This window comes from Halichondria panicea, chromosome 15 (assembly GCF_963675165.1).
Source record: "Halichondria panicea chromosome 15, odHalPani1.1, whole genome shotgun sequence".
NCBI classification, from domain to species: domain Eukaryota; kingdom Metazoa; phylum Porifera; class Demospongiae; order Suberitida; family Halichondriidae; genus Halichondria; species Halichondria panicea.
In genome coordinates this window covers 3,042,415-3,068,289 of record NC_087391.1, presented here as the reverse complement: position 1 = coordinate 3,068,289, position 25,875 = coordinate 3,042,415, and the positions used below count along the sequence as shown (strand labels likewise).

The window sequence follows — 25,875 nt, the reverse complement described above, 5'->3', positions numbered from 1 at the left end:
CTAGATACTACTAGCTAGCTTGATATAAGCAGCTAGCTAGCTAGTAGTCGAGCTAGTAGCTAATAGTTACTGAGCTAGCTAGCTATACTAGCATAGTTACGTACACAGTACAAAGGTCAGCTAGATGAACCACATTGTAGCAAACATCTTTTAAATGAACATGAACCTGATGACGAACATGAACCTTATTGTATAGTATATTATAATAGCAGAACAATTTATCCAGGTAAACTCACGTAGAATTAATTATTTGGGCAAATTTTGATACTGAGAATTTTATACCGGAATGTAGAATGCCAAAATTTTCCAGGGGCAAGCCCCCGGACCCCAGATTTTTCAGTGGCCTCCAGCCACAGGAGGCCACATCAGCACCCTCTTACAAAAACATCTTCCTACTCCTCTGCACAGCACTAACTCTGCACAGCACTAACTCACAAGCCAACAAACCTAAAGAAGTATACTGAGAACAGCCATACACAAAGTACAGTACATCTCACCCTTAGACATAATTATGTATAGGCTCCCACAAGCAAACTTACATGCACAATTGTGATCCTACAACAAACTGGGAGTTCATAAAAAGATTCAACTTTGGGCACAGAATATCACAGGCAAACACACAAGCCAACTAATGACAAATTGTGACCTAATCCTAGCTAGGGCAACCAACAAGCCTATTATGTTGGGAAGAAAATGTCCTTACACAAGTAAACAGTACACTCATAAACCCAACAAGCCTTTGCTTTCCCCTGAAAAGGTCAGAACATTATTATGCAATCAACCACTGTACATGTACACAGTGAGCCTAATGAGTAGTCAGCCTAATTGAATTGAAACCTTGGAAGCAAGCAGGAACGCCTAGGCATAAGAATTCGTCTATGTACAGTGACCCACGAGACAATTATGATTATAGGTCAATTATAATTATAGGTCACAATAAATTCTCAGTGTTGTTAAGGATGTTAAGGATGGCTCAATTAATTATTGGGATTTATTGTGGATTTCTTGTATATGTGGTCTCCAGATATAGATCATGAACAAATAGCTGAATAAACGAGATAGTTTTCAGATACTACAATGTAGTCTACATACTGCTGAGAATGAGTGTCCTTGTACATGTAGTGTGTATGAGCTGCCTGTGTCTATGGCTGGGGAATCTTGTATATGTGATTATATCTTTTGGATGGTTACATACAATATAAACTGTTTGCAATAATGTAGTCTTATAATGAAGGAACATGTTGAATGTGTTTTTAAAGTCATGTGACTTTCAGGGGTGGAGCTACAGTGAAACAAGTGCAGCCACACCCCCAAATTTTTTTGTGAAGTGCAACTCAGTTTTACCATTTTTATGGCGCCCGGATATGATGTCTATCCGGATATGATGTCTATCATTTTCGGTGAAGCGGAAAATTGAAATACGCATATTTAAGTAGAGGGCATTAAATAGAAAATGCGACAGTTTTCCTGATTTCTGTGCACCTGCACCTGTAAATGATACGCATCATTCCGGGCACCACAAAAATGGTAAAACTGAGTTGTACTTTATAAAAAAATTTTGGGGTATGGCTACACTTGTTTCTAATCTTCTAATCCTCCTTTAATCCTCCTTTTTATCTTCTTAATCACACTGTAACGACATCGCTAAAGGTCACATGACCTCCAAACATTTTAAGCGTGTACATTTCGTATAAAACTATATTCCTACTAAATTTCATCCATTAATATGATGCCCTGTGCACCATGTGGCTGAGCCATCCTAGTGAGTATCTTCTGATAGATTTCCTACAGAAGTGACCAAATAATTATGGTAACGGAGGCCACAAAGTCATTTACGCCTTTTATAAGTAACGAATAATAATATGTACTGCAATTAGGTACCTCCACACACAGCAATAAATCCAGGGACGCAAGATTATAATGTGTAAACAACTTGTACTTACCAGGTTCAGTGACTACTGGAGACTTGGCTGATGTCAGTTTACTAGACCTGGTCTTCCTGGAGCTCTGCACAGCGTCCATCGCACTAGTACTCTCCTCTGTAGTGACCATTACCATATTTAAATTTGTAATAACATAATTATACACTCATTATACAGTGTGTGTGTGTACCACTGTTTGTATACGATAATGACATACCAGGATCAACAGTCTTCTTGGCTGATGTCAGTTTACTAAACCTGGTCTTGCTGGAGCTCCGCACAGCATCCATCACACTAGTACTCTCCTCTCCTCTATAGTGACCATAATTACCATACTTAAATTTGTAATAACATAGTGTGTGCATATTCTACGTAAGGTAATGACATACCAGGATCAACAGTCTTCTTGACTGATGTCAGTTTACTAGACCTGGTCTTGCTGGAGCTCCGCACAGCGTCCATCACACTAGTACTCTCCTCCATAATTACCATACTTAAATTTGTAATAACATAATTATAAGTGTGTGTACATATTCTACGTAAGGTAATGACATACCAGGATCCTTGGCTGATGTCAGTTTACTAGACCTGGTCTTGCTGAAGCTCCGCACAGCGTCCACCACACTAGTACTCTCCTCTATAGTGACCATTACCACACTTATAACATAATTATAAGTGTGTGTACATATTCTACGTAAGGTAATGACATACCAGGATCAACAGTCTTCTTGGCTGATGTCAGTTTACTAGACCTGGTCTTGCTGGAGCTCCGCACAGCGTCCATCACACTAGTACTCTCCTCTATAGTGACCATACTTAAATTTGTAATAACATAATTATAAGTGTGTGTACATATTCTACGTAAGGTAATGACATACCAGTCTTCTTGGCTGATGTCAGTTTACTAGACCTGGTCTGGTCTGCTCCGCACAGCGTCCATCACACTAGTACTCTCCTCTGTAGTGACCATTACCATATTAAATTTGTAATAACATAAGTGTGTGTACATAATTCTACGTACGGTAAATAACATACCAGGATCAACAGTCTTCTTGGCTGATGTCAGTTTACTAGACCTGGTCTTACTGGAGCTCCGCACAGCGTCCATCACACTAGTACTCTCCTCTGTAGTGACCATTACCATATTTAAATTTGTAATAACATAAGTGTGTGTAACATAAGTGTGTGTACATATTCTACATAAGGTAATGACATACCAGGATCAACAGTCTTCTTGGCTGATGTCAGATGTCAGTTTACTAGACCTGGTATTGCTGGAGCTCTGCACAGTGTCCATCACACTAGTACTCTCCTCTGTAGTGACCATTAACACATTTTAAATTTGTAATAACATAAGTGTGTGTACATATTCTACATAAGGTAATAACATACCAGGATCAACAGTCTTCTTGGCTGATGTCAGTTTACTAGACTTGGTCTTGCTGGAGCTCTGCACAGCGTCCATCACACTAGTACTCTCCTCTGTAGTGACCATTACCACATTTAATAACATAATTATAAGTGTGTGTATATGTATATATATATATATATTCTACAAAAGTTAGTAACATACCAGGATCTAACAGTCTGCTTGGCTGATGTCAGTTTACTAGACTTGGTCACACTCTTGCCTATACAATATACGTAAATTTTATAGTCACAACTCACATTGTTCAATGCTTGCACATTGTAATTATACCTTGTCCAGGAATTGGCTTCTCCTCCTCAGAAAATGAAATAGCAGGAGAACTGTCAGTAAAAAAAGAGTACGGACAACTCACTGTCTATCATACCTGACTGTCTATCATCGAGGCCAACTGTCGAATAAAAGCAGACGCCGACGGCTTGCCAGTTTTGTTCAACTTGGCTGTGTAATAAAAACTTGGATAGCAATTGTAAAAGCAACATTATACTCACCACCATGACCCTTTTTTGCCTTGGAGTACTCAGCAGCTTTTTCTCCTCTCTTATTCTCTGCCTTTCAGCTTTTAGTCTTTCCTTTTCCTTCTTTTCGTCCTCTTTAGTATTAATTATCCGAAGATTTTCGGTACTCGTCAGAACTGCTCCGCTTTTTTTTCCATGTTTCGTTGGGAGTCGTCTTGGAAAACTTCGACAAGGTGCGTCCCTCACAAACCTTGACGGCCATGTATTGATCTTGGTGCCTGAATGGTTGGGTGAAAGATAACATGAGGATGAAACAGAATCATTACAACAAGAGCGTCTTGAGGGAGTGCTATACAAAGGAATGTAAGCAATTCCATTGGCTTGTGGAATTTTTTCAGGCTCAAAATCTAACTCAGGAAGCTTTCGTTCAAATGGACAGATTCCAGTGACCGTAAAACCCGATGAAACATTTCGGATCGTCATGCTCTCACGCATACTAAACTCATACCTAGTAACCACATGGCCAGGATTGCTAACAATAAACTCATGACAAACTTTTCGCCACGATTTCTTCAAACAAGCAAAGGCCGACTTATCAAGAGGCTGTGTCAAGTGTGTCGTATGGGGAGGAAGAGCAAAAATGATGATTTGAGAAGCAGCAGCAGCCCGTATCGTCTCAGGGCAATAATGCGAAGAATGACCATCTAAAAGTAATAATAATGGTCGAGTCGATGGAGCATACAACAGAAAATGTCTTTGGAACCATTCATTAACCGATTAGCCGCGGTTGACGCAAATTTGCGTCATTACGGAATAAGCTGATTACGGAATAAGCTGATAGCCGCGGTTGACGCAATATTGCGGCAGCTGCATAGTACTCCACTATTAGCTCAGTTGTGGTAAGCTAGCACCTTCAGAGTCTCCATAACCTTGCAAGGATTCCCACAAAGGTCATTAGAAGCTGTACAGACACCAATCACCAGACACCAATCACCACAGGTTAGTTATCAAAAAATATGCTGATATTTTCGAGTGAAATTTGCATTATTAAAAATTAAAAATTCAATTCAAGACATCACAACAAATACAATAAAATTTATTCTACAGTGCAACAATGACAAAGAGGCCTCTATATACTAGAGAGGAGGTGCTGCAAGGTCTATTGGATGGCAGTGACCAAGATTCAGACCTCTCAGACTTCTCAGATACAGAATACTGTAACGACCCCATGGCAGACGGCAGCGATGATGATTTTATGGACCTGCATGAGGAAGAGGGGTATTCACAACAGTATCGAGACACCCCTACTCAATTTAAAGACGCTTGCGAGTATGTAATAATGAGCCAAAATGTACATACTTATAATAATTGCCCACAGGCACACTCCAAGACAATCACCCTCCCCAGAGTCCCCTTCTCACTCACCACCAGACAGAACACTCGCACCATCAGCTGCTGACATAACTCTCTCACCTATAGATTTTCACTTTTCACCAGATACCACTTTTCACCAGATACATCCTTCTCACCCCCAGACACATCCTTCTTACCCCCAGACACTTCCGTCTCACCCCCAGTCCCTCCACGTTCAACAGCTGACCCTGAACCTCCCACGACAAGGTAAAAGCAACTACACAACAGTAGAGTTACTTTTGAGTGTACTAATATTTACAGAGGAGCAGGTGCAACGAAAAGGTATTAGCAAGTTTAGAATAAATAATTTTACATGTACTTGCACAGAGGAAGAGGCAGAGCTAGGACCACTACTAGTACTACTTCTACAAGGTAATGCTCATGCTTGTACTACTACTGTTACAACAATTTATAATTTATTTGCACAGAGGTAGGAGAGGAAGAGGCAGAGCTAGGTCCACTACTTCTGCAAGGTAATGCTCATGCTTGTACTACTACTGCTACCATCATGCAATTTCACCATACTAACCACACATGATTTGTGGAACAGAGAAGCCAACTTCATAAAGAAGGGCATTGTTCTCACCCCAAACAGAAGCCCAAAAAATTAAGTGACCTTTGGAATCCTAAGAACCTAGTATCTGTTGGACACAAACACATTATAGTGCATATCACACAGAACACAAGTCCACTAACCTTAGGTGCATATTCATTGGGAACAAATGCAACCATCTAATAATTATGTAACTGTATATTTGTGACAGGCTCTGGGAAAACCAGACGTTTGGAGCAGACTAAAATTTCGTTGATTAATGTACCAAGTGATAGAGCAGAGCATTGCCTACATAATGATATGCTTAGTGTTCACATACCTGGTTTTATACCCGAGTTATGCACGTTAGAAACTTGAAGCCGTAAAATGTAGTATCGAGAAAAACGCCTGTCAAAGATTGCTCAATTAGGAAAAATAAGGTAATAGCGAAAGTTTGGATGAGGCGCTTCGATGGAAAGAGTTGGATTTAGAGCATCAGATTTTACAGAGAGGTAGTAGAAGGACTGCAGATACTTATACACCAATAAAATTTTATTTGAGATTTTACACTGTAGGCACAAATTTAGCTATAGCTCAATACAAAATTCTGCTCCAAATGTCTGGTTTTCCCAGAGCCTGTCACATTTGGGATGCCTAAAAAACAACAGCCATCATTGGGAATAATGCACAAGCCAACTTCATAAGGAGGGATGCCTTCACAGAAGAACAGAAAACCCAAAAAATTAATGTGACCTTTGGCCTTTCTAAAATAATTATGACCCTACATCTAGAATAATAATGTATAACCTTACACATGTAAGAGGTAGTGTAGTTCCATCATAATAACATACAGCTTCTCAATGGTCTATGCAGTACTAATAGATATGCAGTACTAATAGAGAGAATTTATAAAGGGTACTATCTCACACAAACAGAAGCCAAAAAAATTTATGTGACCTCTGTCTGGTCTGCCTAATGTCTGGTCTGCCTAATTATGACCCTACATCTAGAATGATATGTATACCTTACACATGTAAGAGGTAGTGTAGTTCCATCATAATAACATACAGCTTCTCAATGGTCTATGCAGTACTAATAGATATGCAGTACTAATAGAGAGAATTTATAAAGGGTACTATCTCCAGGGGCGTAGCTACCATTGTTTCCTGGTTGCCCAGAAACCCCCCCAGGAGCTGCTGAGAAAATTGGGCAGGGCTCCCCAATAATTGAAATCAAGCAGCCCTGCCCATCTTTTCATGCACGTGGCTGCAAATCATGTAGAGATAGCACCGTGAATCGTTTCACTTTGGCTAGCTTTGTCTCAGCTGGCTAGCTAGCTACCTCAAACAAAGAAGACCAAGACTAAGACTTAAGTTCTAGTATCAATCCTGCATGCTCCAGTATTCTCAGACTCAGCTCTAAGCACAACTTTATTCGATATTCAGGAAGGACAAGTTTAGAACAATCTCAGCCACATGAAACCTCTCAGGTAAATGTAATGGTGCTCAGCTAGACTAGCAATACACAATTGACACCTGCCTTTTAGAATGTCTATAGCTAGCTAGACTAGCTAGTCTAGCTAGCTTATCACAAACATGTAAAAAAAGTCATTACAAACAATGAGCAGTAGGTGTAACCAGTAGGTGTGCCCCAATCAAGAGGGTGTGGTACCGGAAGTGGGCGTGGCTAAAATTTCCCGGCGCTACTGCGCCGCTGGTTTTTCAAAGGAAACCCCTATGTCAAAAGTCTGGCTACGCCCCTGATCTCACACAAACAGAAGCCAAAAAAATTTATGTGACCTCTGTCTGGTCTGCCTAATTATGACCCTACATCTAGAATGATATGTATAACCTTACACATGTAAGAGGTAGTGTAGTTCCATCATAATAACATACAGCTTCTCAATGGTCTATGCAGTACTAGTAGAGAGAATTTATAAAGGGTACTATCTCACACAAACAGAAGTGGTCTATGCAGTACTACTAGAGTTTTCCAATTAGCATTCCCAATTCAATTAGCTACATGTACTCAACACACCGTTATGTACACACACACACACACACACTTACAATAAACAGTGCTGCTCCTGGTTCCTGCCCTTGGACTCCCACCATTCGAGACCATCCACGAGTGGCTTTCACCCAATCTGTTGGTCCCACAGGAGTACCAGTATCAGATTCCCCCTTGGAGATCTTTCTGCGGTTCTACACACCTGCAATACTGCAATACATTGTTGATGAGACAAATCGGTATGCCTCTCAAATGATGACCCCATCTCAGCACCAAAAGTGGACACCTCTGACAGCTGCAGAGCTAAAGGCTCACATGGGTTTCTGCATGCTTATGGGCATAGTTCGACTACCGTCTATTGAAGACTACTGGAAGAAAGATACCCACTACCACTACTCACCCATTGCCTCAAAAATATCACGAGATCGTTTCCGAGATATTCGTTGCTACCTCCACTTTTGCGATAACACCACTCTCCCAACTCCTGGCACACCCGGTAGCGATCGCATAGGTAAGGTACGTCCCCTCGTCAACATGATCACCGAGCGCTGTTCTGCGGCATACAAGCTGGGCCGTGATGTTCCGTTGACGAGGCCATGATCAAGTTCCAAGGCAGATCCTCACTGAAGCAGTACCTCCCCAACAAACCTGTGAAGAGAGGAATCAAGGTGTGGGTGCTAGCAGACAGTCAAAACGGGTATTTTTACAACATGCAAGTATATACTGGGAGGGAACGCACACCTGAGAAACAATTGGGATATTGAGTCGTTAGAGATCTGACAAATTCTTTGAAGAATCTCCACCATCACGTCTACTTTGACAATTACTTCACGTCAGTCAAGCTCCTCGAAGATCTGGAGGAAGACGGCATATACGCATGTGGGACCGCTCGCTCTGACCGTATTGGGTTTCCTGAGGCACTCAAGCAGCCTCGTATTTCTCTAAGGTATATCCTAAAATTACAATAGACCGTGCGTGACACAAATGTATTGTAATCACAGTCAAATGCAAATTATGTAAAATTCATTATACTACATGTATATACTCTACGAGAGGCATTAGCACAGCGCAGCTTGCACTCATACAAATGACATGTAACTTACTCTTTTCAGGGGAGAATACGAGATACTCCAGAAGGACAAAGTCACCGTGACAGCGTGGATGGATACTAAAGTAGTCCACATTATGTCAACAGCATCCGATGCCACTGCCATCACAATGGTCCAGCGAAGACTCAAGACGGGCGAGAGACTGCCCGTTCCATGCCCACAGTGCGTAGAGGATTATAACTGCATGATGGGGGGAGTTGACAGCGGAGACCAGCAAGGGGGTATTATAGATGCCCTACCAAGTTTCATAAATTCTATATGTAAATCTACTCTTTCCTAAAGGACGTTTCTATTACAAACAGTTATATACTTTATCGACATTACTCGCCCACCAAAACGCTGAAGTCAATTGTAGAATTCCGACAACAGCTGGCCAAAGAGCTCATCGGAGACTACTGCTCCAAGAAGAGACTGAGCATATCACTTGCTTCATCTCACAAGTCCCTGCCATTGGCACACTTTCCGCTACACCACAAGGATGTACAGAGAGGTCGCTGTCACCTATGCAAGGCAAACAAACAGAGAAGATACACAGCATGGTTTTGTCATCAGTGCCAGAAGTGGTTCTGCCACACAGGCAATCCAACAACTGACTGTTTTATGATATCGCACAAGAACATCTAACTTAAAAAACAGTTATTTTATATATATAACCTTCACCTAACAATTATGACTGCATAGAGTATGAGTACTAGAAATACATGGGGGAAAATTGAACATCACAAGTCAACTGTGTACGTGTACACTATACACTCTAAAAGACTCCAGCTATTGCTCAAGTATACTTTACACACTCAGAAGCTATCTAGGAAGGTGGATAAGCATATTAGATTAGCTCAAACAGTTTATAAAGGCTATAGTAGCTACAAGTACGATCGCTATACGCACAAAAACTTACCTCTGGAATTGATCCTTCCCTGTGGCCTTGGCTGGTTGACTGTTCATTGGAAACCAGGAGATCTTGACTGAGTAACTGCTGTAGACTAGTTTGCTACGAAGTTGCCTAAAGAAAAGGGTTATAGTTTCTAAGTTATGCATCTTTCTTTGCCAGAGGCGAATGCTGAACAAAAAGATAAAATTGAATATCTAACCGTGTAGGCTACACTCTAAAAAGGGTCTGTAAACTTATTCAGCTACTACTAAAGTATACTCTCCACATACTGAGGCATCTAAGTAGGTATCTAAGCATAGTACATCCGCTAAGAAGGCTTATAAAGGGTTCACAAGCTACAAGTGCGATCCTTATACGAACAAAACGCTTACCTCTAAAATGATCCTTCGCTGTGGCCTTGGCTGGTTGACAATTCCGTTGGAATCCAAGAGATCCTGATAGAGAAACTACTGTAGACTAGCTAGCTGCAAAGTTGCCCAAAGAAAACTGCTACGGTTTCGAAGCTACGCAGCTTTCTTTGCTAAGGGCTGAAAACTGGAAGTACTTGAAAAAATGGTTCCGCGGTGGGCGGTACTACGTATGAAATCATAACCGCGGCTAATCGGTTAAAGAGATCCCGAGTCATCCATCCATTTCCAGATAGCCCGTATAGGGTACCAGGAACTTCACCCTTTGTCAACAGAGGGTTAAGGGTTTTTCGATCAAAAATACAAAAAGGAGGAATCACAGCACCAGCAGCATTGGTGCATGCTAAGACTGTTACTTGAGTTTTAGTTTTTCGCCAGTAATATAGGAAGGATGTTTGGGGTTTAGGGTTTAACGGTAAACCAGTCTCGTCGCAATTATATATCCTGTGAGGATCATTCAGTAAATCGTTTTTAACTAACGTGTCTTCCAGTAAGTCGTAGTATCGTCCTAGCACTTCATTGTCAGTAGCCATTGCACGTGCAGGCATTGCCGTACGTAAGGATAGCGAGGGATGGCGTTGGGAAAATCTAGCCCACCAACCATCTGTAACAGATCGTTCAAGACCTTTACCGTTCAGAACTCGTTGCACTAGTGCTATTGCTTCCCGTTTTGTAAAAGGATAACCTATACTAGCACATTTCTTTAGAAACAACACTACTTCTTTCTCTTCCTGGATCGTAAGATACGGTTTTTTTCCTGGTCTGCTACCGATTCCGGTTATTCTATCCGACAATGTCGATCGTGGAACATTATACATCATAGCTGCTTTTCTAATAGACTGACCCGCGTGACCCGCGTGAACAGCAGCAATTGCGCCCTCCATCTGCTCATCGCACCATTGAAGATACGGTCCAGAGCGTAATTGAGAAGCCTCAGTTGAATCTTTGGTCGATTGTACAACTGATTTACTTCTTATAATTCGTGACTGAATTGGAGTTAAAATAACGTTTTAATGCAGAGATCTGGAGAGGCTCAAGACGATAGAATATGCTAGCTAGATCTATCAATGGATCTACATCCTATACCTTGCTCATCTCTGTCAGATACCTGTCTTCCACCACTTTTAGCACATTTTTACCTACAATAAAATGCCACTGAAGTGATCATCAATAAGTTGGCACCATATTCTTACCTCCAATTGCCATTTCCAAGAGTCTCTGGAGTCTTCCAGAGTAGAGTTCACAAGCCACGTGGTCAAAACAAATTTATGGGCGTGTCCGTCCTCAGATTAGACTACAAGATCACTTGCTGCAGCTGGAGTCTTTAGAGAGTGATTCTAGTTTTGTCAGACGTAGCTAGCACTAGGGTAGTACTACTACCTGCACAAGTTTGCAAGCTCCTTGAAGTACGTTCGCTAGAAAAAAAAGCGCTGTCTGCAAATTGGTGGTTTTGACCGACTTTTGCATACTACGGCCACGCGTGTATTTGTTGCTGTAGCTTGTAGACTTCTTACTTTCAGAAGCTGATTCTTGGAGGATTAATCTACCTATGGTAGGGCTACACGGTGATACCAAATCTGATTGTTTGCTACGAGCGTCTGGAATAGTAGTATGTCCGTGAATTGGTTGATTACTCTAGCTCTCATTTTTGCAATGGCTCCAACATTACACTTTTCCTTCTTTCATTAATCCAATCTTCATTTTCAGCTTGGTCTTGGGTTTTCCTTTCGATTTCTTGAGGGGTTACTCGCACTTTCGTTTCGTAAAACCCATTTTTCAATTGCTCCAAGTGCTCTGAAGAAATACTTTCATCTGGTGTTACATCTTCATTGTTTCTCCTATATGCCTTGCGAGCGGCAATTGAATTATCTTCTGTTTTTTTGTATTTGCTACTTCGTTTTCTTTTTACGCTTTACGTGTGTTGTCACTGGCTAGTTTTTTGGCTGAACGTTCTGTAGTTTCAATAAACACTTGGTTAAGGGGGTGATTCCGTAACGTTTTCCCAAACTTGCAAACCCCACTGCTTGCCCATATTTTGCTGGAGCCCAGCCCCATACAACGGTGCTCCCATGAGCCACTTTGGGATCTGTTGATCACCTTTCCACCATCAAACTTGCATCTGATGTGCATCCAGCACTCCGCCAAATTGGTAGTCTCGTTGCCAATTAGCTGCCCAGCCTTTGCTACTAGCCTCGCTAGCACCACTTGTATGTCGTGTTGTAGTTCGACACTAGCTTTAATAGGGGTGTGATTCCCCAGTCGAGCATCGTTTTGCGTAATTTGGTCGACCATTTCTGCAATAAGTTGATTATAAGACGTACCCATTATCCAGAGGAGGTTGGACGCGCGTCATTAATTGTCATAAGACATGTGACCTTAATTACATTCTTTCATTCTTCTCAGCTAAACAATGGCCTCTAGCTCCTTCAGTCCTTGCTCAATGCCAGGGGTACTTTTGGATTCTCAGTGGTTTTCTCAAAGGGAAGAGGAGTTATGGACTATACTGTCCATTGGCAAACCGTTTATGTACAACATACCCAATTTTGAGATCATGGCAATCGAGTTGAGACAGATTAAAGTGGAGGTGGAGGTAGCAAACAATGGTCTTGAAAGTGAGATGGAGATGGAGTGTTTTGATGCCTTTGTTCGCTGTTGATGCCTTTGTTCGCTGTCATTGGCAAACCGTTTATGTACAACATACCCAATTTTGAGATCATGGCAATCGAGTTGAGACAGATTAAAGTGGAGGTGGAGGTAGCAAACAATGGTCTTGAAAGTGAGATGGAGATGGAGTGTTTTGATGCCTTTGTTCGCTGTGATGCAGGGCTGTGTCGAAGCTACCCATCGACTCTCAATCCTAAAACTACATTTGCAGTGCAGGTACCAAAATCATGTCTATACACTTACGTAACATAGTATTAAGTGGTAATCCATTATTATTTGCAGCCTGCCATCTTTGCTGCCTGTGTGTGCACTAACGGTTTGCATCTGCCATCTGTTGGTGTCTGTATAATTATTGTGGGAATGGATTGATTTTGAAACAATGGAAATGTTTGGCACACCTGATGGTGCCAACGTTGAGGAAAATTGTGATGACGAAGAAAATATTCCATCTGATCCATCTGATGACACATCTTCTTCACAACTGTCTCTCTCGGCATCTCACACTGTCACGTTCAAGGTGCATTGGTGCTACCCGCTCTGTTGATTATCAAGATGCTCTGAAACAAGTCGCTGACTTGCTCAAGAATGGGACAGAGACACCTGTAAATATATTTTGTGAATCCACTAATCCATATGATGCAAGGGCAATTGCTTTTCGCTGCAAGCTGAAAGAAGAGTGGCTCACCATAGGTTATGTGGTGCGTGAAGCATTGGAGGATGTCCACTCTGCAATCATCAGAAATGTTATTGAAAATGTTCAGTTTTCATGGGTTAAGTACCGTGTGGCATGGCGTAGTGGTCCGGGATATTATGCTGGAATCGATATTACGATTAGAGGGCAGTGGGCCCTTCCTGTTGTTCAGTGCGCTAGTACAAGATGAATTTACGTGCTTATAACTCTTTTATATCTTGTTGTGTTGTATCACGGCCTGTCATGCGTGCCAATATTTATTGTATCATTCAGTCATAATTATAATTATGTACCAACCTGATTCATTAATCATCAATCATCAACCATCAATTAAATTCATTTGACAAATTCAGTCTAATTTCAGACTCAAAGGGAACATCAAAAGTTTACACAATAATTATAAGACAATGACACAACGAGTTAATTACATAACTGTTTGCACACTAATTGCAGTTCACCAGCTAGAGTTGAGAATAAGAGTGTTCGCAAATGTGGACTGGGGCACTTGGAGGAGGAGGAAGGTCAAGCGGCTTGTTATGGAACTGAGGTCGAATAGAAAGAGAGCCTCTTACTGGGAGAGTTGCTCGCCCAGGTACAAAAGAAGCAGTTTGCTCTCTTTGAGGGACTCGTTGCACTCGTTTTTCCCTTGTCGATGGTTTGTCAAATGAGGGAAGCTCACCCTCAGCAAACCTGGTATGATATGAGGTATGATAAAAGTAAGGGAGGTCTGGATTGATTCTTTTCTCAAATTCCATACAGACTTTCCTAAAATTGTACTTGACTTCTTTGAGCGTAAAGTTTTTCCCCAGGTTGTCTCGCATGACGCTAAAAAAACATTCTACATCATCAGACGTGCTTGCTCTGGGGTGCTCTGGGGGTATACCCATCTGTAAATTATCCATCCTCCTCTTCTCTCTACTTTCAATGTTAGTCGTCACAGCTATCAACGTTTGCCGTGTGAAGCCACAGACATTGGAAACGCTTCTGCATATAAATTGTGTAATGCATCAACTTAAATGCAAAGTTAAGGCCAACGGATACTTTCAGGCATATTTATTTCCTTGGAAGATACATGTATATTCACTAAAGTTACTGACCTATTGACCTCCATTAGACTAAGATCATAGTCAGTCTTGTGCCACGGCATCAGGTCATCCATGACAAACATCAAGAGTTGATGATTGTACCGACACCTTTGTAGTTGGGATAAACCACGCTCGTCACATGATCGACGCCAATTACCAACGGCAGAGATATAGGTTGCCTCGATATCATACCCTTTGTCCTTCATGAATTCAACCATGTCCACACTGAACATTCTTTCTTCGACATACCTCTCTACATGTACATTATCAGGGCCTCCCTCTCTGGTACTTGTTGCCATTCTCTGTAGGGAACAGAATATATGTGTACATAATAAAATACTATGTAGGAGCAAAGTATACATGCAGTCTTACACCACAGCAAATTTTACAATTAAACTGCTAAGCATTACTTATATGCAAACTCTAACCCCAATGCTAAGTGACCTAAAACATGTACATGTCCGTACATGTACAATGTACCTTTAAGACATGAGGTTCGTCTTCCCTCTCATGATAGGTTTTACCAGTTAGAGGGTGTACTTCAGGCACATAGACATGTTGTTTGAACGGAATGCCTTCTCTATCCCATTTGTGTACGAGATAGGTGTACTGAAGTTGAGACAGGATCGATCTTAACATATCTGGCATACTCTCTGATTTCCCTGTAGTAAGAATAATAACTGATCAAAGTAGTTGGGGAACCATTTCAGTCATCAGTAGTTTTATTTTGTTACATAAAACGTACCAGATATACCAGATATCCATGTGTTAAACGTGTAGCCACTAGGGATAGTTCTTGGGCGCAGCCGAGAAATCACATCCTCTGTAGAAGCACCCAATTGTTTCCAGTTCCAAATTTCATTTAGAAGCATTACTGAAACAGCAGGGTTGTCACGTTTTGCATGAACAGTACCATCAGGGAACCCTAACAATACAACGTCGAAACTTATAAATAATATGCAAGACAGTCATGAATACACAATTTCCAGTGTTGTTTTTTTCAACATGCACTCCTACTATTTAATTTCACATGCAGGACTCATAACAACATACATGTAAGAAACACATGGTAAGTGTATAATTATGGTAGTGCAACGTACGAATTGGAGTTAACATATCCATCATAGCATGTTCAGACATCCGAGAGTATCTAGAGCGTACATCTGCCCTGATCTTGAAAACACTCAAGGGACGTGTGTAGCCCTTGTATCTCATGTAGTTAAACTCCCCATTTGACACTGACCCTGAGGAAAGGATGCACGGTCAGCAACACAGAATACAGCTAGCAATCAATCAACATAATTATGCATGTGCATGTACATGTAGATGTATGGTTAAACAACATGTACCTACAACTTCCATCTTGCGCTTCACCATCTCGGCTATAAGCTTGTTTGTAAGCTGTCTGATATCGTTTTCTTTCAGACCGACACATGGAACACATTGAACAGGCAATGCATACGGCTTTTTGTTTCGCAGCTCAGATGATATCATGAACACAAACACATGAGATGCAGCTGTTCGTTTCCATCGATACAACGCCTTTACGATAGCAGACAACCTTTGTCTAATGGCAGTAAGGCGACGGGGGATATTCAGTTGCTGGACGGTAGATTCTGACTCACGCAATCCATCAAGCACAACAGTTAGCTCTGTGCGTATAGAACGACACTCTATACACACACGATCCAATTCTTCTACTTTCCAGGCAGCTTCAAACATAGTCTTATCCGATTTTTTAGCATTTTTCAGCTTGTTTTCATAGTCAGCATTGGCTTCCACTAGTTCTGAAGGATAATTACAGCATAAACACATCAGAATAAGGCACTATGTTACAGGGATGGACCTAACGGTATGCTTAAAATACATGTTGACTTACTTGCAGTAAGAAAGGCAAGAGTGTCTTCCATTTTATGATTCTCATGAACGATTCCAGCTTCAATTTCCGTTTTGGTACCCATGCCAAAGTGTTTGATCTTGTCCAAGCGTTCTTGGTACTCAGAAAACATCAGTTGCAGCTTGCCGTCATTTAGGTCTACATCACCAGACCATTCACCTCTAACGGAGTCACCTAGTCCCGGGACTATATCGACTGCATCCCCTTTGATCCACCATTGGGTGTCAGTTGGGAACATTGCAGCAGCTTGGTCAAGTGCATTGGCCTATTGTAGGGGTTGAACATAATTGGAAACACAAAATTTAGAAAATATGCTACCTGAATTTCAGATCCCATAGTATAGCCACTTGATACTATATCTCTCCTTAGGGTTCTATCAGACAGACCAGGTATGTTGACTCTCGCCTGACAGTGCAAACAAAATTATAGCACAGGAACCTTTATAACCATTAAATAATTATGTGATGTGATATTAAATTAATACCTTCGTAGGGTTCTGAGCTTTGCTATGACCCAGGGTACTTCCTTGGGAAACTGTGTCCTCACTCCACATGGGTCCAGCATGTATCTTTACCCACTTCATTCCGAACAACGTGTACATTGTTTGTTGCCAAAGTCTGTAGTCAGCAGGACATTGTACCTATATTTAAAGAACAAGATAATTACACAGTTACATTTGAATGGTTAAGACATACCTTTTGAAGATTTTCCGCATTAAAAAAGCTGACAATATACTCAATCAAACCGGTTGGCATTCTTTTAACTGGGCATTCTTTTAACCGGGAGCAATGTGTCACTACCATCTTCACGCTTTGTGCCAAGGCATCTGGCAAGCTTATAAACAAGGTTAGCTCTACCTTCTTCCTTAAGGTTACACACTGCATTACGGGTTAGCTCTAGGAAGTCAGGTGGAATGACTACCTGGCCAAAATCACTAAACAATTGTGACAGAGCTTCTAGTTGTTCTGTTTGTTTAAGTGACCTCAAGTTTTCTTTGCATTTTCCGATAACAACCAAAGGATCACTGGACTTAGGAGAAACGGGCATAGAATGACTTGCTGAGGAAGAAGACTTATCTTCAAAAGTGACAATCGCTTCTTCACTGTTACAGCTCTGGTCGGCTTGCAGGGGAGATTCAAATTTCGATGACAAGTTGATAACCCTTTTACGGCAGGCATTCCCTATAGAATGTAAGTACATTGTCATAATTACAAATACACGATCCAAACAAACATTCTTGCCCGAATGACACATAATGTCAAAGTTATCTAGCAACCACAATACCTAAAACCTTATGTACCTGATCGACGGTGAAACGTTTTCAGACATCGCTGAATATGCTTCCCAGCCTCATTCCAAAATGGGGTGTACTTGTGCATCACCCACGATTTGCCTTCCGTAAAGATTAGCATAAATTCTATCAGCCTTGATTCTTCTTCTTTCGACCAAACAGGTGGTTGATTCTTCGTATGCTTTCCAAACAACTTCTTACCAATTATTTGGTCTCTTATACCCTGTCTTAATCTTGGGCGAGAAGAAGGGCTTTGAGAAAGTTGGGTAACACTTTGCTTCCGACGTCTAGCAGGGGGGTGTTGTAGGCACAGGGGTGGGTGGTGGAGTGACCATTAGAGCGTTAACACCCTCACACAACTGCTCAACAGTATCTGAAAAGTTGGCCATATTGGGTACCAGGTACTTCTGTTCCTGTTGATAGATTAGAATAATATTACATGCTGTATAATTTAAAGAGTACTCATGATAGCTAGCTGGCACATAAAACTATAAAACTCACTGCACTGTCACCAATGAGCGGAGATTGGCAGGGATCGGGTGGCTACTGACAGCAAGACTACTTACTTGAATAGGAAAACACAAAAAACAGTGATTTTTTTACTAGTTAGATACTTTGAAATGTACATTGGTTTTGCCCTACAAAACAGTGCTGAGTCAGCAGAAAAACTAGCTCGCGTGATCGTGTCCAACCTCCTCTGCCCATTATCTGATCTTGTTCAGTGCTACCATCATTGTTATCTTCCTCTCCAGGTGGCTCCAGAATCTCTGTGTCTGGGCCTTTACTGAGTGCATCATTTGAAGAAGTTGGTTCTTCTCGTTTCTTTGCTGTTTAGCAGAAGTCAGAGCTACATGCGTCATGAATCCCAAAACAATGGTTTGGGCCATTAATGAGGTCTTTCTCTAACGTTTGATAGCTGTTTTCCTGTTTGGTTCTCGGCTTCGCATTCGAATTGCACAGCGTGCAGAACTAACCAGCCGTTTCCGCATTTTTTCAGTGAGTCCTTTGTACTGACTGTTCTTTTGAATCAGCTTTTCAAGACCCGAGCGATAACATTTGCAGGCATGGTTTGCACACTCCAGCTTTTTGATCGCATATCCCCATCCTGGGACACCTTGAATAAGAGCGGAACTGTCTCCATCCCCAACAAAACGGGTATACCTCACTCCGTGCACACTTTCAGCCTGTGAAAATCCTTTTAGGAGGATATCACTTTCCATTTCGGAAGAGGAGGCGTTCCAATTTTTGTAGCACTGATGGTTTTCTTTTAAGATTCCTTGGGCACATGCGGCACAGTACTTGTTACGGACACCTATGTATAGTAACTTTCCTGTCTCTTTCCCAATAATGATCGCAACTCCGGATTTCGCATTGTACGAGAACGCTTGCTCCAACCACCATCTACTATGACAGTGATTGCAGGTACTCCTTCGTGAAAGTCCCCGCGCTCTATTGTTTTCTCCTCCTTCCCGGCAGAGCCTCTGCCATTGACTCCGTCAGATTTGTTCTCCACTGCTCCCCAATACCTCGCTCTGTGTTTATGAATGTTCGCTTTGTCATTACTGGTACACCCATTACACCAAGAGACTCTTCCAATTGACTGTGTCCTCCACCTGTTGTCATTTCTCCCCAAACAGCTGCTAAGTTACACTCCCATCGAGAATAATTTCGAGGCCCTTTTATCTTTGAGGAAGTCTGTAGTTCAATGCTGTGGTTGCAAGTTGAGCAGTGTCCGCTTATAATGGATGCTAGACCAAATCTTTTCTCTCCGATTAGCGTTACTTCACCTTCACAAACTGAAGAATGTTCTGCACTATACTCTTGTAACTTGCTCAAATTTATTATTCTGGAGCCCTTTGGCAGACCAATGAGAGGAGAATGGTGTGAGGACTTCGTAGGTGTTGGTTTTGAATACTTGTACTTCTTCTGAGCGATTTTTTTTTCTTGTACACATACCGACTATTATTTCGATAATTTTTTTGTTCTTTTTACTTCCCATGGTTCCAACAGTACTCTTTCTTAGCTTGCAAATCTGTTAAACAATAAGAATCAAGTACCTAGTACCTATGGTAGCACGAATTTGGCGCTGTTTGCGTGGGTGTTCAGTGTGCAGTCAGCTGTAGCTGGTGGTTAGTAACATAGAGCTCATCTGGCAATGGTCACTTGGCGTCAATTCTAAGCATCAGGAAAACCCTCCTTACCTTACAGTCTGCTGTTTCTTATTATACGAATAAAGGGGCAGGGCGGCTCGAAGAGTTTTTCTCAAGAGAGTAAGTTGAAACAAAGTTACGGCCATTTCTAGCTGTTTTTGTAGGCCAATATGGCGACTGTAGAGTAGTAACAAGGATATATTTTTTGCTGTAAGGTCTCTATGAACAAGATCTCTTCGAGTCGCCCTCCAGTAAGTCTTTAGGCATCGAATACTGGTCAGAAAGACAACCTGGAAGCTATGTAGTCAACAAAACTTGACGCCACTCCCTTGGATTACAAGACATAGATACAAGACATAGATACTTTTAGCATTGTTTCATGTTCTCTTTTCATTGATAATCATTGAAAGTTACAAAAATAATGTTGTGATGAGAAATAAAGAAAATAAATATCTTATGAATTATTCATGAGCAATTAGTATACCGTAACCTTAAACCTTTCTTCTACCTTCCTGAGAAGTTTTGGCTCATTGCGAAGCTTTAAACAGGGCAAACGTGAAGGTTGAACAGGCTCACTAAAGAGATCTTTCTCGAGTAAAATTTAATGAATTTACGGAGTTACGTGACGGGAATTCCCCTGTCACCATTGACTACCGCGGGGGAATTTCCCCTGCGTAAGTTTTGCAGGTGCACTAAAAAGCTTTTTAGAAGCCAGCGCATGCAGCCTTCGCCTAGCCTGTAGGCTCTCCTAGAAAGCAAGAGAGATGTCAAGAGCACAGCGTGCTGCAGCAGACCTGAAACATTTATTTTGTGAAGAGGACCAGTCAGCTCTGAATGAAGTTGCACTGGATTACTTCACTTGTCGAGATTCAGAGTACTACGACTCAGAAGATGACAGTGGTGATGAAGAGACAAGTTTTGACACGTCAACAGGTAAAATAATAACTGTAACTGTACGCTGGGTCTTCCTAAACATACTTTGGTTCCTTTAGATGTACTCGGGGCGTCCAGTCTCGGCCCAATGTCTCCACTAGGTTATGGTAAGTGGTTGGACGTAAGGGAAAGCATCATGAATCAGTTCTGAAATTGAGAATAAAATTATATTATTATTTAGGTGAGAGTCCTGTGTTCCCATCAAACAACCCACAGACAAGTTATGCTATAGAGGGCAAGAATCACTTCTGAAATTATTTTGAATAGATGAAGATTGGAGCCCAATGTCTCCATCAACTCCTTACAACAACCAACTGGCAGGTTATGGTAAGTGCCTTAAAGGACAACGAATAACTTACTTTGAATAGGTGAGAGCGATTCGAGTCCTGTGTTACCATCAACCCCCTGTAACGACCCAGGTTATGGTAAGTGTCAAATTATTATAATCTTTACTCAACTTATTTTTACCCTATGTCACCATCAACTCTGTAAAATTAGCACAAAAAACTTGAAACTTGCCTTGAATAGGTGAGGGCGATTCTGACCCGGAGCCTCCAGAACCCCCCACCACAGGACGGCCTTTGACAGGTAACGGTAAGTGCTTTGGACTGAAAAACAACAAACATGTAAAATTATCATTAGGTGAGAGCGATTCTGACCCGGAGCCTCCAGAACCCCCAACCACAACCACAGGGCAGTCCCATTGACAGGTGACAGTAAGACTGAAAAACAACAAACATGTAAAATTATCATTAAAAACTTGCTTTGAATAGGTGAGAGCGATTCTGACTCGGAGCCTTCAGAACCCCCCACCACAGGACGGCACGGTCACAGTAAGTGCTTTGCCGTGAAAGACAACAATCATGTAGAATTGTCATTAACAACTTACATTGAATACCCAGACTCAGTTGAAAGAGAAACTTTGAAAGAGACTGAGGACATTGCACAATTGACGGGTGTACATGTAGTAGATCCTGCCTCACACTGCAACAGGTCACAGAATCTCGGATTGCTTCGAGCTCTCAAAAAGCGAGCTAGACATGGTAATTCTCGGGGAACTCCATGCCACCATGAACACCTGTGGACCCACTCAGAGGGAGCGTAACAGTGTGTCATACACTCACAGAGGACGACCAGTGTGTGCCAGTGTATTTCGGTTCCTACATGGACTAAGTAAGCATACTATTTCAATACAAATAATTTAACAGGAAATAAAAAAAATGAAATTGCTGATGTCAGCGTATAGTGAAAATGGGCTCACTCCAAGAGTACATGGCAACATTAATCGGCTCCCAAAAATAGTCCTGTCACAGGAAGACAAAAGACAACGAGAACCTAGTGGTACGTTTAAGCTTAGTGTTGGAAAAAATTTTAAATGTAATTGTGCCTGGTCAACGATGGAATTTCTAACATTGCTGTCATACAACATTGCTGTCATACAACACTTTTCATTCTACAGACTTACCTCCATAACTATTCAGAAGTAGGGATGCTTGCTTCTTCCTGGCAGCTTTGTTTGTGTTACACTGGTGCCGAGCTGGTCTGGTGTATCGAGGCAAGTTATTTTGGCGACCGTAATGTTGGCTGAGAGTCTGCATTTGCATGGAGCCGAGGCCAAGTAAGTAATCATAACTCTCATTATAATATTTTGTACGCAGAGCACTGAGTTCAGCCGTACACGGCTGGCTATACTTAGGCGGCGACCTCAGCCTCGCTGAGTTCACGGGCTCTGGCCTCAAGGTAATGCTAGTCAACAACATCCACTGGGCCAAGGTATGGTTCCCCGTGACTGGTGTCAAACGGCACTGCAAGGAGGTCATTATCAACCTTCTGAAGTTCTTTGGAACGTTGGAGAGTTGCTGCCCATCGCAGATCTCAGTGTTCGCTGCCGAAAGGCTGCTGATTGCCATAATCGGTTAAAGTCCGACCACAAGAGCGGCACCTAATTGAACCGCCAGAATGGTCTGAGGTACGTCTATTGTTTATAAGCACATTATAACAGCCAATATTATCATAGGTATACGTCACTAAGATGGTGTTGGCTCTGGGAACCGCGTTTGACCGACGTAGGTTAGAATTGTCATCCAGAGTCAGCATCAGTTTAGAGACACTAGGGTCAATTGTGCCCTGTGATATTCTCTTCTCCGAAGTAGCAAGGCTTGCTGCTTCCCCTACGAGCGACACACAACTGGAAACTGTCCGACAGATACGAGTGTCTGGAGAAGGATTGGCAGCAGTGTATTGATCGCTGCAACACCAACCTTATACTCTCAGTGACCGCCAAACTACTCCTAAACGCATCCAGTGGACATCTTCGGAGACACTACCCCTCCTTGTGTCTCCAGGACCTCAGGGAGATGGCGAGACTGCTAAGCGTTGAGCAATTACCATCTTGGTCGGCACTAGACAACCTCTCCTTGACTCCCCTTGTTTGTTGCCTGCTATCGCTCTCCTGTCACTAGCCATGGAACAACTGGGAGAGGAAGTACCAAACAGTATCGCGCGGTGCAAACTGTCTGTCGCTGCTAATATTAGCAGATTAGATCAGAGATCGGACAGGCCAAACTTTACTATAGCTGAGCTAAGAGGCATCGTTGTAAAGTCGATGGACCGGACCACCTCCATAAAACAAAAAAGGCAAAATGAACGGTGGACCGGACCACCAAAAAAAAGAAAAGGGGGGGTGAGGGGGCTAACCAAAATGAACGAGATAAGGCCATACCTCATGGGTGTCTTGGAAACCGGCCAACAAGGGTGTTGTAACAAGAAACCATAGGTTTTTTGTTGGTCACAGCCAAGTGTCACTAACAGTTCCGTTTTTAAACTTTGTTGGAACGGTCTGAACCTTTGGCCACAGCCTGGTGTCACCCAGTAACAATTTTCAAATTTGGGTTCTGAATGGTTCTGAATGGTTAAATTTTTTTCCAAGTTTTTTAAACTTTGTCGAAACGGTCTGAAATTTTGGCCACAGCCTGGTGTCAGTTCAGGTTAGGGTTAGGGTTAGCTACTGACCCCGGGGATGTAGGGCTTTATCCCCCAGGACAGCATAATAGTACCCCCAGGCCCCCATATAGGTCAAGCATCCCTCATGGTTTTATGGTTTACAGGTCAGGTTAAGTCATGCCAGGAGCTGTTTAGAAGGTAGATTTGATCCCCTCATGGTTCTCACATCACCACTTAATTTTGGCTCAGGTTACATCACCACTTACGCTGCCCTCATGGCTAGGCTAGGACTTTGTTCTTTTCAACAATAAGACAGGAGACATTTGGTCACAGGTTACATCACCAATTAATCCCTCATGGCTGGTCTAAGTTTTCCCCTCATGGCTAGGCTAGGCTATCTTTTCCACAATAAGACATGAGCCCTCTATCTGTTTGTACATCTATCTTTACATTGTCATGACTTGTCTATTGTTGTTCATAATGCAGGGGAGTGGACATCTCATCGGATTTCAAGAGTGGACAACAACATGTACAGGACAAAGAGAACAGAACATTCACAAACACAAATGAAATGATTTGTTTTTAAGTGTCATGGCTTGTCTATTGTTGTTCATAATGAGGGTTATGGTTATGCTAGGCTAGGCTAGGACTTTTCTTTTTCAAGCAGGAGACATTTGGTTATGGTTATGCTAGGCCCTTTTCTTCAATAATATGGTTATGTTCTATAAGGTCTAATCTAGCCATAAGATCCCTCAGGGGCATATCAGACCAGGTTAGGGATTTCTGTGTTGAGATCGTGTTGAGATTGAGCCTTCAGTACATATGCTACTACTTCCCTTCCAAGATTAATGATGCTGTTTGTCTGGATATACTTTTTTCCACACTCTTTCGTGTTAGGTTGGTTCGTTCGGTTTTAAAATCCATGCTACTATCCACCCTATCCACCCTAACTGGAAAAAATCAGTCTCGATACCGTTCTTGAATTTGCATCGGTCCTCACCACCATGTACATGCAGGTGGGTATTTCGGTTGTGAAAAACCGTGACACTTTGCTAACATCATAGGCGGAATATTTGCCTAAATGTGTGCAGTATGCACAACCTGCATAAGCACCAGCACCTACAAATGATACAGTTACAGTTAATCAACAAAAATACTATGCATGTAGTTGTAGAGCACGTAACATAACACTTAATTAATACATCCGTACCTTGGCAGTGAAAAACTTTACTCTGGCCTGGGTAGTCAAGGACATTCAGCACCCCTTCTTTGTAGGCATCGTATGTATACCCTCAGTCTGTTTAACATTTGAATCTCATCAACGAAAATACTGAGATATGGATCTACGTTCGCAGGTTCTTTTGGCCCAAGAATGATACCAAGCGAAAGTATAGAACCAGATTTGTATCGCATTTGTATCCAACCTGCATTGGCGACATAGAGTACGTTGCCTTCTCCTTTACAAATGGGTTCATGCCGTCAGTACAAAACGACAAGAACAGTCCACGACAATCACCAGCAAACGCACCGCTATCACTATACAGGTCCTTCCAATATTCCGACTGATGAGTATCACATATTTTGGAACTGGACGAATCACTTCTGATGTGACTCTGCAACAAATTCGAAACGGATTAAACATTCACTTAATTCGTGGTGCAATGGGGAGATACTTAAACCGTTTCCTTGCAATCTTTGATGATTGATGATATAGAGCTTCGCCACAAATCGGGCATTCTTCAAGAGCTTGATAATTATTTGCTGATGAGTCATTACGAGTCATTACGAAAGACAATACAGTCATTGACGCAGCAATCAAAGTACTCTACTGGGATAACCAAGGGCTTAATGACAGAGAAAGATTTAACATATGATGATGGAAGTTTGTTGGGACCAGGAAGTATAAATAGATGCAGCAAAGACAAAAGCTTGGAGAATGATTCCTTGCTAATACCAGGAGAAGATGTAAACCAAGAGTATAGGATTGCGAGTGTTTGAATAGGGTGTTTGAATAGGGCGAAGATTCAAACAACGGCTCACTCTACAACATTA

The 25,875-nt window shown here is 41.9% G+C and overlaps 2 protein-coding genes and 2 long non-coding RNA genes across 9 annotated transcripts; 1 reads left to right on the top strand and 3 right to left on the bottom strand.

Moving 5' to 3' along the window:
* Positions 1-1,339: 1,339 nt before the first annotated feature.
* LOC135348329 (uncharacterized) lies at positions 1,340-3,693 on the bottom strand. 6 transcript variants are annotated; one of them, XM_064546514.1, is made up of 9 exons: positions 3,622-3,693; positions 3,496-3,553; positions 3,315-3,404; positions 2,958-3,047; positions 2,635-2,723; positions 2,312-2,402; positions 2,140-2,229; positions 1,944-2,039; positions 1,344-1,785 (listed from the first exon to the last, which is right to left on the bottom strand). In XM_064546514.1, the coding sequence occupies exons 3-9, from the start codon at positions 3,385-3,387 to the stop codon at positions 1,760-1,762; spliced, it is 555 nt and encodes a 184-aa protein (XP_064402584.1). In that variant the 5' UTR covers positions 3,388-3,404; positions 3,496-3,553; positions 3,622-3,693; the 3' UTR covers positions 1,344-1,759. The 6 variants fall into 6 exon arrangements, with proteins under 6 accessions (XP_064402586.1, XP_064402587.1, XP_064402584.1 ...); XM_064546516.1 differs by adding an exon at positions 3,140-3,236 and having other exon boundaries at positions 1,340-1,785; positions 3,315-3,674; XM_064546515.1 differs by lacking the exon at positions 3,496-3,553 and having other exon boundaries at positions 3,591-3,680.
* A 756-nt stretch (positions 3,694-4,449) lies between these two features.
* Positions 4,450-9,509, bottom strand: LOC135348332 (uncharacterized). Its single transcript, XR_010398713.1, has 6 exons — positions 9,203-9,509; positions 8,865-9,050; positions 8,503-8,714; positions 8,162-8,409; positions 5,280-7,971; positions 4,450-5,067 (listed from the first exon to the last, which is right to left on the bottom strand). It is a non-coding gene; the product is annotated as an uncharacterized LOC135348332 (long non-coding RNA).
* Positions 9,510-13,829: 4,320 nt separating this feature from the next.
* Positions 13,830-18,432, bottom strand: LOC135348328 (uncharacterized). The gene is made up of 12 exons (XM_064546511.1): positions 18,299-18,432; positions 17,807-18,210; positions 17,202-17,687; positions 16,991-17,146; positions 16,825-16,911; positions 16,489-16,771; positions 15,959-16,396; positions 15,710-15,853; positions 15,364-15,534; positions 15,090-15,271; positions 14,622-14,911; positions 13,830-14,508 (listed from the first exon to the last, which is right to left on the bottom strand). Exons 3-12 carry the CDS (start codon positions 17,388-17,390, stop codon positions 13,986-13,988), a joined length of 2,463 nt encoding a protein of 820 aa, XP_064402581.1. The 5' UTR covers positions 17,391-17,687; positions 17,807-18,210; positions 18,299-18,432; the 3' UTR covers positions 13,830-13,985.
* On the top strand, positions 18,410-25,078 carry LOC135348333 (uncharacterized). The gene is made up of 11 exons (XR_010398714.1): positions 18,410-20,880; positions 20,940-20,987; positions 21,062-21,305; positions 21,409-21,474; positions 21,523-21,590; positions 21,654-21,713; positions 21,783-22,053; positions 22,120-22,221; positions 22,340-22,849; positions 22,898-23,867; positions 24,310-25,078. It is a non-coding gene; the product is annotated as an uncharacterized LOC135348333 (long non-coding RNA).
* Positions 25,079-25,875: the final 797 nt, after the last annotated feature.